This window comes from Bactrocera dorsalis, chromosome 1 (assembly GCF_023373825.1).
Source record: "Bactrocera dorsalis isolate Fly_Bdor chromosome 1, ASM2337382v1, whole genome shotgun sequence".
Taxonomy (NCBI): Eukaryota; Metazoa; Arthropoda; class Insecta; order Diptera; family Tephritidae; genus Bactrocera; species Bactrocera dorsalis.
Genome location: NC_064303.1, coordinates 3,394,873 through 3,409,484, shown reverse-complemented (window position 1 = coordinate 3,409,484; position 14,612 = coordinate 3,394,873). Strand labels below are relative to the sequence as shown.

General features: G+C 33.8%; 2 protein-coding genes across 4 annotated transcripts in view; both read right to left on the bottom strand.

Annotated features, from left to right (window-relative positions):
• Nucleotides 1-14,612, bottom strand: part of LOC105232376 (uncharacterized) — a 139,364-nt gene that overhangs the window by 41,590 nt on the left and 83,162 nt on the right. The gene's annotated exons all lie outside the window — the stretch shown is intronic.
• LOC105232373 (uncharacterized) lies at nt 8,769-9,469 on the bottom strand. Its single transcript, XM_011214034.4, has 2 exons — nt 9,310-9,469; nt 8,769-9,220 (listed from the first exon to the last, which is right to left on the bottom strand). Exons 1-2 carry the CDS (start codon nt 9,352-9,354, stop codon nt 8,912-8,914), a joined length of 354 nt encoding a protein of 117 aa, XP_011212336.2. The 5' UTR covers nt 9,355-9,469; the 3' UTR covers nt 8,769-8,911.

The following is a 14,612-nucleotide window of genomic DNA, read 5'->3' as shown; positions in this document are numbered from 1 at the left end:
AATAAAGGCAAGAAACTTACACATAAACACAAAAGGAGAAACACTACAGATGAAATGAAAGCGTGAAGTAACAAAGAAATGTAATGCACAAAGGCGTGTAAAGCCTTGCTTCAAATGATGCGCCGTGAAATTACGGCTGCCTCGGCAATAACACTCGACAAGGTGTTGCTCGGGTGTGAACATTTGCAAGGACACATTTATATACAAAATTCAAAGCTCTTATTATGTAGCTGTGATTGTGTGGCAGGCAACTCAAATGTAACAAAAACAACAATATAACAAGCGAGCAAATAAATTCAGCGATCGAAGTGCAGCCACGCGGGAGACTTTAAGTGTGCAATTGTGTACATGCGCTCGATTTTTATTGAAAATATAAAATAATGTGAGATTAAAATTTCAGAAGAAGCTTAAATTATTATATATAAAATAAAAGTGTAAAAAGTGATGATAATAAAATATGTGTTATGCATGCTCAGTAAAAACATATTTTTAGTAGTGAATGTGTGGGGGCGTATAAGCAACGTTTTGGGCACTGTGACCACGGACAGAAAAAAATTGTTTAAAGGGTGCCTTTTGAAGTAAATAATTGCGAGAGTGAATTTTCTTGTAAAAATGTGATAAAGTATAATGTATTTGAACACAGTCTTCATACTTACGTTGGCACTTAACACCGCTTAAAATGCACGCTATTGCGTTGCTTAAACTTTGGATGCATCAATAAATCACGACCAGGCCATGAACAAGATGAAAACTAACAAGAATTAAAATTTTCTTCAATGCAGTAAGTCCCAATTGAATGTTGAGAAAGGTCATGTTTGCATAAGCATGCATTATGTACATATATAAATTATATACAGCATATTTATTCTCATTGGATATACTCGTATATCATCAATTGCACTATTTTCTGCTCGTTAAGTAGGCAATAAAAATGCTTTATTGCTCATTTTCAAATCGATTATGGCAACAAAGTGCCTACGAACTGTGTGTTATTAAAAACTCAAGTATGTACCTATATACATATGTGTACGAAAGCAGAAAATATTTATTGCTTGTAGTATCATTGTAACGGTTCGTGCAGCAATATGAGAGAAAGTGTTATAAGCTGAACTTGACTGCTGAGTTTTTGAACTATAGCGAAACGATGCAAGTGCAAATTTATGTCGCTAGCAAACACCTAACATAATAAAAATAAAGATTATTATAGTCAAAACTATTATAATAAAAATATATAATTTCTTAATATATGAAATTCATTGTGTTTCTTTGTCACCTGTCAGCAAAAGCAATGCTTTATGAATATTTGGAAAATACTTTATACAATTGCTAGTATCTTCTTTAAAAGCCTCAAACTTCAAGTCCGATTCAACTGCTCTCCTATTTATAGATATAGAAATTATAAATACAAAAGAAACAGTTTGAAATCCAGTAAACTTAAAGGTTTTCAAAGTATACATTGTATTATATCTTCTTTCTAGTCAGGAAAAATGCTTTTTTCCATGATATTTTTTTTTTGGAAATTCTTTTTAGGTGATAAGTAGTTGAAAATAATTCGCTTTTCTAGCAATTATAGGTACATTAATAAGCACTGATTCTTTTTGAAAAGTTTTGGATTTTTTTGCTCTTGAAGTTGATCGCGAGGTGCACTGCCAAAATAAAGCTTCTGACGTTGATAAAGATTTTTCTGCTTAAAACTGTAAAATACTCTTAAAAAAATGTATTATTGCTATAGATTAGTATAAATACAGATCGAAGTGCTAGTAAATATTTATATTTTTACAAAATGACGCTTTCCGAAAAAAAATTTTTTATATAAAAAAGAATAGACTAAACAATGGCTTAAAAATCGAAATATTTGTCAAAAATTATATACACTAGACCCACAAAAGCTAGAAATATCAAATTTTTTATGTTATTAAAAATTCTTGAAAATAAAAAATGGTCAAAAATCGAACTTTTTTTCAGAAGCGCCAATTTTATAAAAAAAAAAATTCCATTTCTTTTGTTTATGTGTTAATGACATTCGTGCCGCAAAAATATATTATTTTTCGTATTTTTTAAGTGGTCACAAGCCTAGAAATCCTGACGCCTAGAACGTGAAATTTTTCGAATTTTTTTTCAAGGACTATTTGACAATCTATAATTATTTTAATTTATTCTATACTTTTCAAATATGAGCAAGCAATTAAAAGTAAAACCCATCAAGCAAATTTTTCTTATCAATTGCCAAAAAATGCTCGAAATTTGGTTATCTAGAAAAATGCGTCCTTAAAATTTTCAATACTCCTTAAATATTTTTTGACCCCATAAAAGTTTAACTCATCTTCAATAACTTATACAACGACCTGTATTTATAGCTATTCTTCACAGCAATCTCTGCATACCAAGCAACTTACGTATTTCAGTTTCTCATATATTCAATGTCAGCCACGTCAACTGTCATAAGTCACTCAACTGACCGTGTGTGTTGAAAACACCGAAAATAAGGAGCAAGCGTTAATTTAAAATTTAAACGCAAGACGTGCAAAATATCACATCACAACCATGCATACGCGTTTCAAGAAGTGCCAGCTTTGTGAGCGTGCTGAAGTGCTGTAAAACGCACACACATACCCATGTATTTATGATAAAGCTGCGCAACTGAAAACTGTGTGTTTCTGGTTGTGTGCGCTCGCATGTCACGCATACGCAGCGTACGACAAGCCGTCCTACCTGTTATGCGCACAAAGGAGAGATGAACGCAAAGCGTTGATGGTTTGCTAAAAGTTTGAGTCGTTCGACGTATGGCGTAAATCTTTTGTGTAAGCCGTGAAGTTTACGTAGTTGGATAAAACTTTATAATTGGGTTAATAAAAGTGCTCTTATGAGACTGTTAAAGTACTGCTTTAGTAAGCAGAAAACGAATTTGGGCGAAAAGGTATTTAAAGTCAATGTGCGAAATGGCGTGGATGACAAAGAAAATGCTAAAAATAAATATACTTAAAATTTTTGTCTTTTTTTAATTGATTTTTAGCGAGTGCTGAAAGTAATTTTTGTCATTTTAAAGCCAGATTTTATTTTTTTTTAATGTATAGCTAATGAAATGCCCTAGCTTTTATACAAAAATTTGCGACGGTAAAAAAAAAAATAATTTTATTAAATACATTTTTTAGCTTAAGAAATATATATTTTTTTTTTTAGAAAATATATTGAAATACATTAACTCATTACTTTTAAGCTCTATTAATTTGTTTTGTAGTTAATTACATTCAAACTTATTATTAATATTCTCAAATATCTTCTTAATCATTAATTAAATCAACTTAATACTTTAAGGTAATAAAGTGGTAATTTAAACCAATAAAAACCGGTTATCTTCATAATATTTGTATTTCGCATAAATTCTGTTCGTTATTTTTATTTTTTCCTATTTGCCAAAAATATTTAAATGCGAAACCTCGCCCCACACTCCACCATGCAGCAAGCGCACATAGTTAAACCCGAAACTTTTCATTTCGCAACAACAACAACTGTAATTTTTGGCTACCTTTTCGCCAGTAATTTACTGTGGCAATATCGTTATGCAAATTTTTTGCTCCACACAAAGTTTTCCACTTCACAACGCCGGCAAACGGTAATTAAATATGCGCACACATATTCACATGCCACCGAGCCATTTAAGGTTTTGCCGTTTTATTTCAATTTTTGTTTTTTGTTATGTAATACTATTAGTTTTCTTTTTCACTTTCATTTGCGGCATTTGCAAAAAATATTACATCACTTAATCATAAATAACACTTTAATGCAAAAAGTAAAATATTTTAATACAAAAAAAATTCATGCAGGCAATTATGTGGCAAATGTTAGAAGTGGAGAAAATGGAGAGAATTGTGTGGCATACTGGTAATGAAAAAGCATGAAAACATATTTATTTCCTCAAATATGTTGTGTTTGTAATGTATTCATGTATGTAATTGCTTAAATGTGTGTTTTAACAATTAACAGTGTAGTTATAATAAATGTTTTCTGAAGTGCTTTAAATAATTTGAAACCGTTTGCGAAGTGCAATTCCGCATAAAAAGCGACAATATGCGGAAAAAGGTAATCAGTGGCAAAAAAACTCTATATAAACTGCAATAAAAATTAAGGCAATTTAACTCTCATAATTCACTTGGATGAATAAAGGGATTTTGTAGTAAATAATTATTTTTTATAATATATACTATACATTTTTTTGAATATTTTTGTTAATTTTTTATACTTTGAACTCTTTATTATTTGAGCTATTGATCTCAAAATTTTCACCCATCATTTTCGCTAGAAGAAGTCACTCATTTGCCAGAATTGCCGATATTGATTCATTATAGCTTATACTCGCCTTACAAACTGACCGATCAAAATCAAGTTCTAGCTGAGAAAACTTTTTTGCTTGACAAGATGTCTTCATGAAATTTGACGCAGATTTTCCTAGTTAAAGTTACATTATAACCCAACGATTACCTTCCTTCCGGCCAACCAACAGGGACGGCGCATCCGCATACATGCTGAATCAGCCGAGTCATCAAAGGCAAGAGAGCCCTGAAACGACGAGATCTAAAACTGCTCATCTACAGAAAAAAATATTTCAACAGCTAAGATTTAAATACCTAATAAACCATTATTTATTTACTGAGAGGAATCAATATGGTCTTTTTAATTTCGTAAAGTTAAACAGATAAATCAAATATGCAGGAATGAGAATTAAAATCATGACACATGCGACTGAGTGGTTCGTTAAGTTCACAATTTAAACTACAAAATTGTAAGAGTAATTGTCTAAACAGCCTGAAAAAGCGAATCAGGATATTAAGACAAGAGAAAAGAACTGCGAACTGTTCCATTCAGGATTTTAACTAAGAATATAATACCAAGCATTTCTCTACGATTCGGCAGTGTAGGTAGATTTACAAGTTTTAAACGACTAGAGTGTGGAGGAAGACTTAAACTAGGATTCCAACGGAAATGCTCTATGGCTAAAAGTAAACATTATTTTTGTACCAACTCTAACATGTCAGGATGGATTTGGTAACTAGGTTTTCATACAATGGAGCTAATAGAGGTCTAACCAAAGTTGTAAAAAGTGTTTTGGTAACATACGGACCTCTGAATTCTTTAAAGCAACGTTTAAATAAACTAAGAATTCATTTTGCTTTCAAAACTATGACAGAAATATAAAGAGTAAAAATTAATCTAAATTAGATTAAATTAAATTACATTAAATTAAATTAAATTAAATTAAATTAAATTAAATTAAATTAAATAAATTAAATTAAATTAAATTAAATTAAATTAAATTAAATTAAATTAAATTAAATTAAATAAAACAGAACAAAATAAAAAAATAAGATAAAAAATATTCAATAATTTTCCCTTTCCAACATGTAATGTAATATGTATGTATATGTATGTAGATAACTATTATATACAATTTTGACTTAAACCTCACATTTGATGAAAATTAAGTTGACGAAGCCGGTCAATAGGTCACTTCATATGCAGCCAATAACCAATTAACTTATTTTAATCCACTTAATGCACTAAGGTTGTAATGTGAATAAAATATGAATCAAAGATGCTGGAATTGCAAGTATGTGTACACATACATACTCACAAGAATACACAGCTACTCATATTTACTACACACACTACATATATACAAATATATAGTATATATATTATGTTATATTATTATATTTATATAAAACTCTCATTTTCTCAAATGCTTGTCAGTATTTTGAAATATTCGCTACAATATATTTTATTTTAAATAGATTCATCACAAACTTGCTTTAATCTTATTTCAATTTAATTGTATATGTATATATTTATTTACTATTACATAAATATTCGGTTATATAGTATATCGGCAGTTGAGTGCATGTCTGAGTATGACGCACAGTGGCACCGCTCCATACATTTCTTGGAAAAAAATAGAAGGAGTGGTCGTACAACAATGAAACTTTGCAGAAACACTTCTCTGGACAAAATTAAGAAATTTTGAAAAAATCTTGGAAAACCGCCCACTGCCACACCCACCTCCCATATAACTGCAATTGCCAAAATTTTTATTTTTGGACCTAGGGACTTGAAATTCGGGACACTTCTTAATAGAGTTCTCCTGATGAAAAAAAAATTAAACTTAAACGCAAAGTGACGTTATTTATACCTTTACCTTGATAAAAATCCAATATAATATGCAATGTTTTAATTGAATATGTAACAGGGGAAAAATTGTGTTAGTTTTTATTTGTAATATTATGCAAGCACCATATCTTTAACAATGGGATCTAGTTCTAAGGAAATTTTGTTCGAATGACGCCTTAAGCTACTTATGTAAGGATCCGAAGTTATGAGAAGTCTGTTGAAGACATTAGTATTTGTGGAAATTCGATCACACTTTCTCGAAAACATCAATCGATACTTCCTGTAGTCTTTGTTTCTGGCTTCCTCGGCTTCCTCTGAAAGCATTCCTATTGGTAATACGGCAGCATCCATTATATCCTTACCATGCATTAGTACTTCGTGCACAGTAACAGGCATATAAAACCAACTATAATTTTGTACGAACAGTTTCGCAGTTTCCGACGTATATAATTTAAATTTGTCACTATCAATTTTTTCGCCACATGTAATTATTTGAAGAATTATCCTGAATAGATTGATAAGTTCTTCATTGACGCCAGTAATATCCGCAACCATTTGTGGTTTAAAAAAAAAAAGCCTTGACGTGTTCCCGTCGTTAGAAGTTCCTGTACCTTGTTGAACAAAATCAACTCGCAACCGCATTTTATCTTTAAAGGCCGCTTGTATTTTTAATTTATTTTGTATTTTAATTTCTTTGTTTTGGAAGGTTGCAGCCCATTTCTGAAATGGTAAATTATAAGAAGGAGAATGCATTCCATAAACTTGATTCTAGCATGTAAGGATGAAATTCCCAATTCACATGCATCAGGTTTAATTGTTTTCATGGAAACTAACTCTAAGTTGTTCATTTCAGTAGGTTTCGCTATACAAATGTAGCATACTGCTGCTGCAGTAGTATGTGTCACTATCTGAGCGGTTTTACCATCCAGCATTGTAAAAAGGAGCTTGTGTAATACATTAATTTCCTTGCCCTTTACATGAGCGCCTGAAAGTATACTACATTTTTTTGGCTTTTTGACCATTTGTATGAAATATTGGAAGCGACTTTTGAAATTAAAATCGATGTTACTAAAAGGGACGGTAATTGGCGGTTGTTTTTTTTTTTTTAATTGAAAGTACAGACTTGGAACTTTCATTTCTTTATAGTAAGAGGGCTAAGCAAGGCAAAGCACATAAAGTTTTTTTCCATCAAAAAATGAAAAGTTGATATTTTTTAGTATAATTTTTGAAAAATTATAAAAATTAGCTTCCTTTGCCAATTTCAATAAATCTTTTTTTTTATAAACAAGTAGGTGCTATATTTTCACTAAAAAATAAAAGAAAAGTCATAGCTATAAACTTACACACAAAAAAAAATTCTTTATTTGGACAATAATTTTAATCTGATTTTATTGAATAACTTTCCGTCGACTTCTGTTAGTTTTTTTAACTATAAAATTTCACTTTTTATAAAAAACCTTGTTGAATTTTTCTTATCCAAATATTTCTTTACAAACCAAAAACATTAAAGTTTTGAAATTAGAAAGTGGAAAAATCCTATTTTTTCCGCCGAAATGCCACTGTGCGACGTCTGGAAATTTACGTACTCATCAAACGTGTTTTCCAATTTCTAAATTGTTGCTAAATTGTGAAAATACTGACAATGAAATTCAAAGCTTAGTAAACTGAGCTCAGCGCAGCTTCCATTAGCGCTACTAAAAAAAATATTCATTTGAAGTCTATATATAGAATTCGGTGTGCAACGATTATAATTCCGCCTAATACCATGAAAATTTTAGCTTTGAAATATGCAACTATTTTAAGTTCAATAAAACCACTTGAGCGATTTCAATTAAAATGCTAAAAATGCAACACCACTTTTGAGGCTCAACACTTAGTTGTCAGTGTCAGTGCACCCCGTAGGAAATTTTCGTTCAAAAAGGCAAGATAGCGTACATTGGAAATATATAATGAACATGATTGCACTTAAATAGAAGCTTAAATTATTTATTATCAATAGAGTAGAGTTGAAAATGTAAGGAGCAAGCCTAAAAAATACGATGCTTGTCTATTCAAGAAAAGTAACTAATGTATCAGTTATTTTAGTTTTAAGGATATTTTACATTTATTTTAAGCATATATTAAATTTTTTTTAGAGTTACACGCCATCTCCCATGGCACTAGAAAAAGATCCTTCACTGCTGCAGGGAAGTATTTTTTCTAAAAGAAACTATATTGTCTTCACAATGGCCAAAAGATCAAAAATAAGTGAATTTGTCTGCCAAAATTTGTTTGAAAAATGTAATGCGCGTTTAAAGATAAACTGGTAGAGTTGATTGCAATAGGCGGCTACACATAAGGCTCAAACTGGTGACTCATTTAAAGCATTAGTATGGGGCTTAAAAATACAGACTATCGAAACATCCAAAAAAGAGAAACAATTTATTTTCAAATATTTTTTCGTATCACCAAAAATATAATTCTCCATTCGTAGAGGACATTCATTAAGTGCAAGCTTTTAGCTGAACTTTGAATTCAAAATAGAATAGAATTCTCATTGAGCTATTTTCAGTGAGCACTCAGTAAAAATCATTGAGAATTTTGCAAAAAATTAAAAAAGATGCGCATGTATTTTGAAGTATTATTCCAGATGCTTATTCAAATATTCAAGTTCATTAAAAATATTATTAAAATTGTCTTTCTTTTGTACAGTTATACTAAAAACACATTAACAATATGCAAATAAAAACCTAATTCTTCAGAGAATCATTCAGTGAGAAACATACTCTACGGGTGAAGGAAACAACACATAACCGATAACAGTGTCATTTGCAGTAGATAAATCCTCCTCCTCCTCTGAGGAAACTACAGCATAGTCCGCAACTTCGTAAGACTCTTCATCTTCATCCTCACCCGAAATTGGATCTAAGAAGTCGTCATATTCAACTCGCTTCGCCATAATTTCATCGGGAAAGTATACATGATCTGGTGCTAATTTTTCCAAAAGCGTTGAACTTGTTGACTCAGCAGCAGCACTGCTCACCGGCGCAAGCAGCGAGCACTGCTGTAATACGATGAACTATGCGGGGGCAGAGAATAAATTAAAACCGGTCGAGCTTTCTGCCACTTTTGTATTAAATATGCATTTCATTTGAAATTTTCTCTCACCATTAAAAAAGCGGTTGCTGCAAAGCTGCTGTAACATTTTGCCATATCGGTAAGCTGCTATCAGTTGCGCCTGCCTTGTTTGAGCCGCTAAAGAGCACTACTAACCAATTATATTTGCAGTTAACTTTTATGTGAGTAAACTGGGTAGCAATGTGTGTAGAAATATACTTAAGTACATATATGTGGATTTGTATTTAAAGGAGTGTTTATAGTTTTAGGGAGTGTTTATTCATTTATGAGACACCACTATTATTCTCACATGGAATTTATTATTTACTTTAAATGGTGAGAAGAAAACAATTAAGTGTTGAAATTCTTTGTATGGAAACTGAGCGAAAATCAATCTTGCTTAAAAAACTGAGAAACTGAGGGAAAATCATTTTCTTGCTTAGTAATAAATATTGTATTCATATGAAAAATTCAAAAGTGTTCTATGGTCTTAATTCTCAATAAACAAATGGAAACGATCTCTTATTAAAACTCTCACGGACTCTAATTACGATCGAGCATACAGTTCCATCTCTCCCTGCTCTCATAACAGCAGTTACAGCTCTATCTCACTCTGTCCTTAGAGCATCAGTTTGTACAGAGCTTCTGAAAAAATTCGAATTCTTCTTTAAAAAAGTTAAAAAATGTCACTTTGGCTACTAATATATGCCTTGGAGCCCCAAAAGTTTAAGATAAAGACTTCTCAGGACTTTAGTTACAGGATAATATGATACCATACTGCATAGACAAATAGACTGCTGTTCCGGAACTGGAACGGTCTGGACTTTTTATCCGATCAAGGACTTTCAACTCCGAAAAATTCTGCCGCTACTACAACAACAACAAATTATATCTTGATAGTCGACACAGATAATTTTGACTTATTCAGAAGACATCAATTGACTATCTCGTGGATGAATCTATTTCTATTTAATGCGGTTCAAGAAGCAATTCGAGTGAATCATTAGTCGTATAGAGTCAGAACTACTCAATATTTTTGGTAGATAGGGTGAACAGGGTGCAAAGACAACAGTGTCGACTCTCTTTTTCATAATTTTTAATACCCTGCTTAGGATATAAACGGTGAAGTTTTCCAAAAAAATTGTAACACTCAGAATGAGACCTCGAAAACTCCACAAATACCATATATAACAAGTTTTTTCAAAAAGAGCGCGATGTGTTTCCATTTCTTTTGCATGACTACCACAGACACACTTGCAGAAGTTCAGACCCAAAACCCTATTTTAGACGGTTTTCAAGCATAAATCGGCCGATACTGCTGCAATTTCACGTTCGATATTCGTACGAAGCTTATCAATCTTCGCTGGCTTGTTTGCATAGACCATAGACTTACCGTAGCACCAAATTTCGTTTTCAATAAATCGTTTGTGGCATTCGCTGTGTGACTTGTGGAATTGTCTTGTTGGAACCACATATTGTCCAAGTTCATATCATCCAATTCGGACCAAAAATTTTCGGTTATCATTTGGCTGTTTCCATTAACAGTAACGTGCCGGTCTTGAACATCACGGAAGAAGTACGGTCCAATGACGAGATGTAGTGGCGACTTATGGAGTACATGTGGATTACTGACCAATAAGCATATTTTGCTTATTGACGAAGCCATTAATGAGCCATCAACCGGATTGTAGGTCAAGATCTTTACGAAAAATTCGCCACAGCGACGCTCGAGAACTACGTATGAGAGACTGACTTGGCTCTTCTCAATTGATGCGCCAGCGGCAGAAGTATTCTCGATACTACGGCCACATCTTTGTTTCTTTGGTACGGGAATATTTTGCACTGTCCCTGTGGATTAAATTTTTTTCAATTTTTGATCTGGCAGGACGATTATGACGACCATAAATTGTACGTAGCGCTCCTAAAGTTGAAGCCACTGACTCCGAATTTCGATATTTGAATTTCTTAAATTAAATTCTGTTAGTTGGCTTTACTTGTATGAAAAGTCTATATAAATCTCACGAAGAATATAGCAACAACATTATATACAGAGTCATTGTAATATATTTCTCACGCCCTGTCCAGAGTGCACGCACGTGAGCGCAAGCATGAGAATGGTTCACATGTTGCAATTGTTGCCCTGAATTACCAGATTACAATACAAAAGCGTAGAAAACTGCCAATCAAAAGCCAAATCAAAGAGTTATTTATAGAATTTCCCTCAATAAGCAGAATTTTTATTCAATTCTCTTTATTTTATTTCGTAAAAAATGCAGAACTTTTGATTTGCGCCGACTTAAAACACCCGCAAGCGATAGCAGCGCACGAAGCGGAGGGAAGGCGGTAATTGATGCAAAAAACTCCAAAGAAAATGTTCCCATGCAAATTACGGTGTTTGCTACCACTTCAGCAAAGTGCAATAAAACAAAATATATACAGGCATACATGCAAACATTTCTTGTGGCAAGTAATCAATACGACTCCCTTTATTACTTTTACTGCTGCTCTTTTATTGAAAAGAATATGTATATATATGTAATGTATACTCAGAACAGTGTGGTGGCCTGAAGCCACAAGAGAGTATATATGTATATGATTGTATGCATATATATTCTTACTTGCTTATATGCCTTTATCTTATTGATACCACATTAAGTCGTGCAATCATTGTGCAATAGCTGATTGCCAGCAGCAAAAAAATCAATCACAACAATAAGAACAAAGCGAACAGCAAGAGTAGTTGCAGCCCAACATTGACTTCATTATGTTTATTTATAAACAAGAACACGCATTAACCGCTAAGTCAGTTCACAGCCATCGGATGATACCGGTTGGCCGGCCGCACGGTTACTTGGTTGACCGGCTGATCGCCAGACCCGACTAGCGGCTGACTGACTAACCAACTCAACTCAACTTGTGGCTCTTTGACGTCTGGCGAGGCAACGCATTTCTCATGTGGCTGAAGCAGCTACTTCCTAACATAAACTGTGTATGTATCTTTGTATGTGAGTGTTTGAGTGTGTATTACGTTGTGTTATTGCACATCGCCTTACGCATGCGTGCTTGCTTGTGGACTTGGCCTACAACCAGATAACCTGTTGTACTGCCGCATCGCTTATCTTGTCTTACCAATGCTTGTTTTTGCTTTTATTGTTATTTTTATGTCATTATTTTGCGATGTATTGCATGCAACCAGCTGATGTCTGTTGCACGAGTTTGGTCTCTGATTGAAAACGATTAATATAACAGCGACACGTGGGGTCATTCCAGGAGGAGTGGTGATTTGGGATGGAGTTTTGAACAAGAGCTGCGATTAAGGGGTACAATTAGTGTCAAATTAGAAAATAATCGATTTTTTCATATTTCATTAAGTTATAACTTTGAAAATAAATTAGTTTTAAATCGGAATCTTGATCCAATCAAAAATCGAACTTTTAAGTGTAAAGTTTTCCTTAAAAACATAAAAAAACGTCACTTTGACTTCTTTTTTTCGACCGTAAGGTAAGAAACCGTAGGCCAGAAAAAAATTTTTACATATGTCTCAAGCAGCTCACGACTTCCGGTTTTAGATCAAATATCCTCTGTGCAGTCAAAGAACATCCGTTTGAGGACGAGCTAAAGTGATAAGGCGAAGCATTCCCTCCCCAGTGTTGCGCGCTGGGTTTGGGACCCGTCACGTAAAAAACCCTACCAATGGAAAGAAGTCAACAGCCTCGGATTCTGATGTCACAAGAGCAGATATTTCATTTTTGAATTTCATTCACCGAGAAGGCCGGAATCAAAGCAGTCTTGGAGGACCTTTGCAGATCGGTTACGATTTTGAAAAATCACTTTCCATTCAGCCATCTTACTCGGTGTGTTACTATGGTTGAGCTAAGAGTTCGATTATAACAGGGCAGCTTTCAAATCCCGTCCGTTGTACTCCCTAAAACTCTTATATAGTAGATCATAAGATCTTCAAAGTACTTTGAACCCACCACAATGACTTCTGGTTCGCCAAAGATAAGTTTACTAAGTTTATCCTCAGCCTTGCAAAAGCTGAACAATGGAGGAGCAATGCCTGGATGTTTCCACCTCAACATTAGATCGCCAACAATTTTAGCCCTACTGCACAAATTTTTATAGGGCAGTGTCCAGTAAGAACCATAATATTGGGGAAAGATGAACTTAGCTAAAGGCAAGTAGTGATCTGCTATGATCTAGACCATAAGGATCTTGAAGTCGCACAGGAGCAGGCCGTCGTTCAGCGCCTGCTTAGCGTAAGCGAGGACCACTACTTCTGCCAATGGATATCCAGATATCGAACTCTGTCCGATTCTGATGTGCGTAAGCAAAGATACCGAGGTCAGCGGCTTAAATAGAAATTCCTTGTTTCTTTTCTATTCCTGGCAGGTGAATAAGGAAATTGGGAGAAACCAAGCGAGCTTAAAATTGTCAAATTGTATCTGACTGATATTTCATGTAAAACGTCGAATTCTGAAAACTTTAAGCCGCCACCAACCAATCAAATGGATTTCATGAAGAGTTTCTCAGTCGGAATTACGCTCAACCCACTTTCCGGTTCTTTATCCACCTTCTACAAACAAAAAAAAAAATAGACACATTTTCTCAGATCAATAAAAATGCAACGGCATTTAAGACTTACGCCACTGTTGCCGCTTCAGTGAGCAATCGCAGTCAACAAATCGATGAACTTGCTCCGACCATCATTTGCACTTTGAAACTTTCAACTCACTGAGCAGAGAAAATGCAAAGAAAATTTATTCAAATCTAAAATTCAACTGCAAATAAGAAATCAAAGTAAGTTTTTGTTGTTGTTGTTTCTATCAGCAAATGCACTTATGTACATCAACCGCGACGTACGCTTTTGACAAACGCATGCACGTCTTTCAAACTGCCAGCCGGCGCAGAAATAGTAATAAGAAAAGCAACAGCAGCAACAATATTAACAACAACAACAACACTAGAGATATCACAAATGCAGTCAACAGCACCGCAAGCCACAGCCACTCAAAGTTGTTGTCATAGTGACTTTGTTGTACTCCTACATGATTGCTACTCCAGTCGCCGTTGCTGACGCCGCTATTCATTTGCCGCACGACTGCGTATGCCGATTGGGCGCTGATGCGCAAATGTGTCAGCGACATAGCGGGTGGACAGACACACTTAAACCTCCCTATATGTGTATATATATGTATATATGCGCTCAAAGGTGTTTCCTCTTTTGTGTGTGTATTTGTGCTTTAGCAGGGACACTACCTTCAAGTTGAAATATCAACTGTCAGCTGCTAAGCAGCAAAACAATCGCTGATTCCACACACGCACACACACACACACATGTTTTGCTTTGCTGT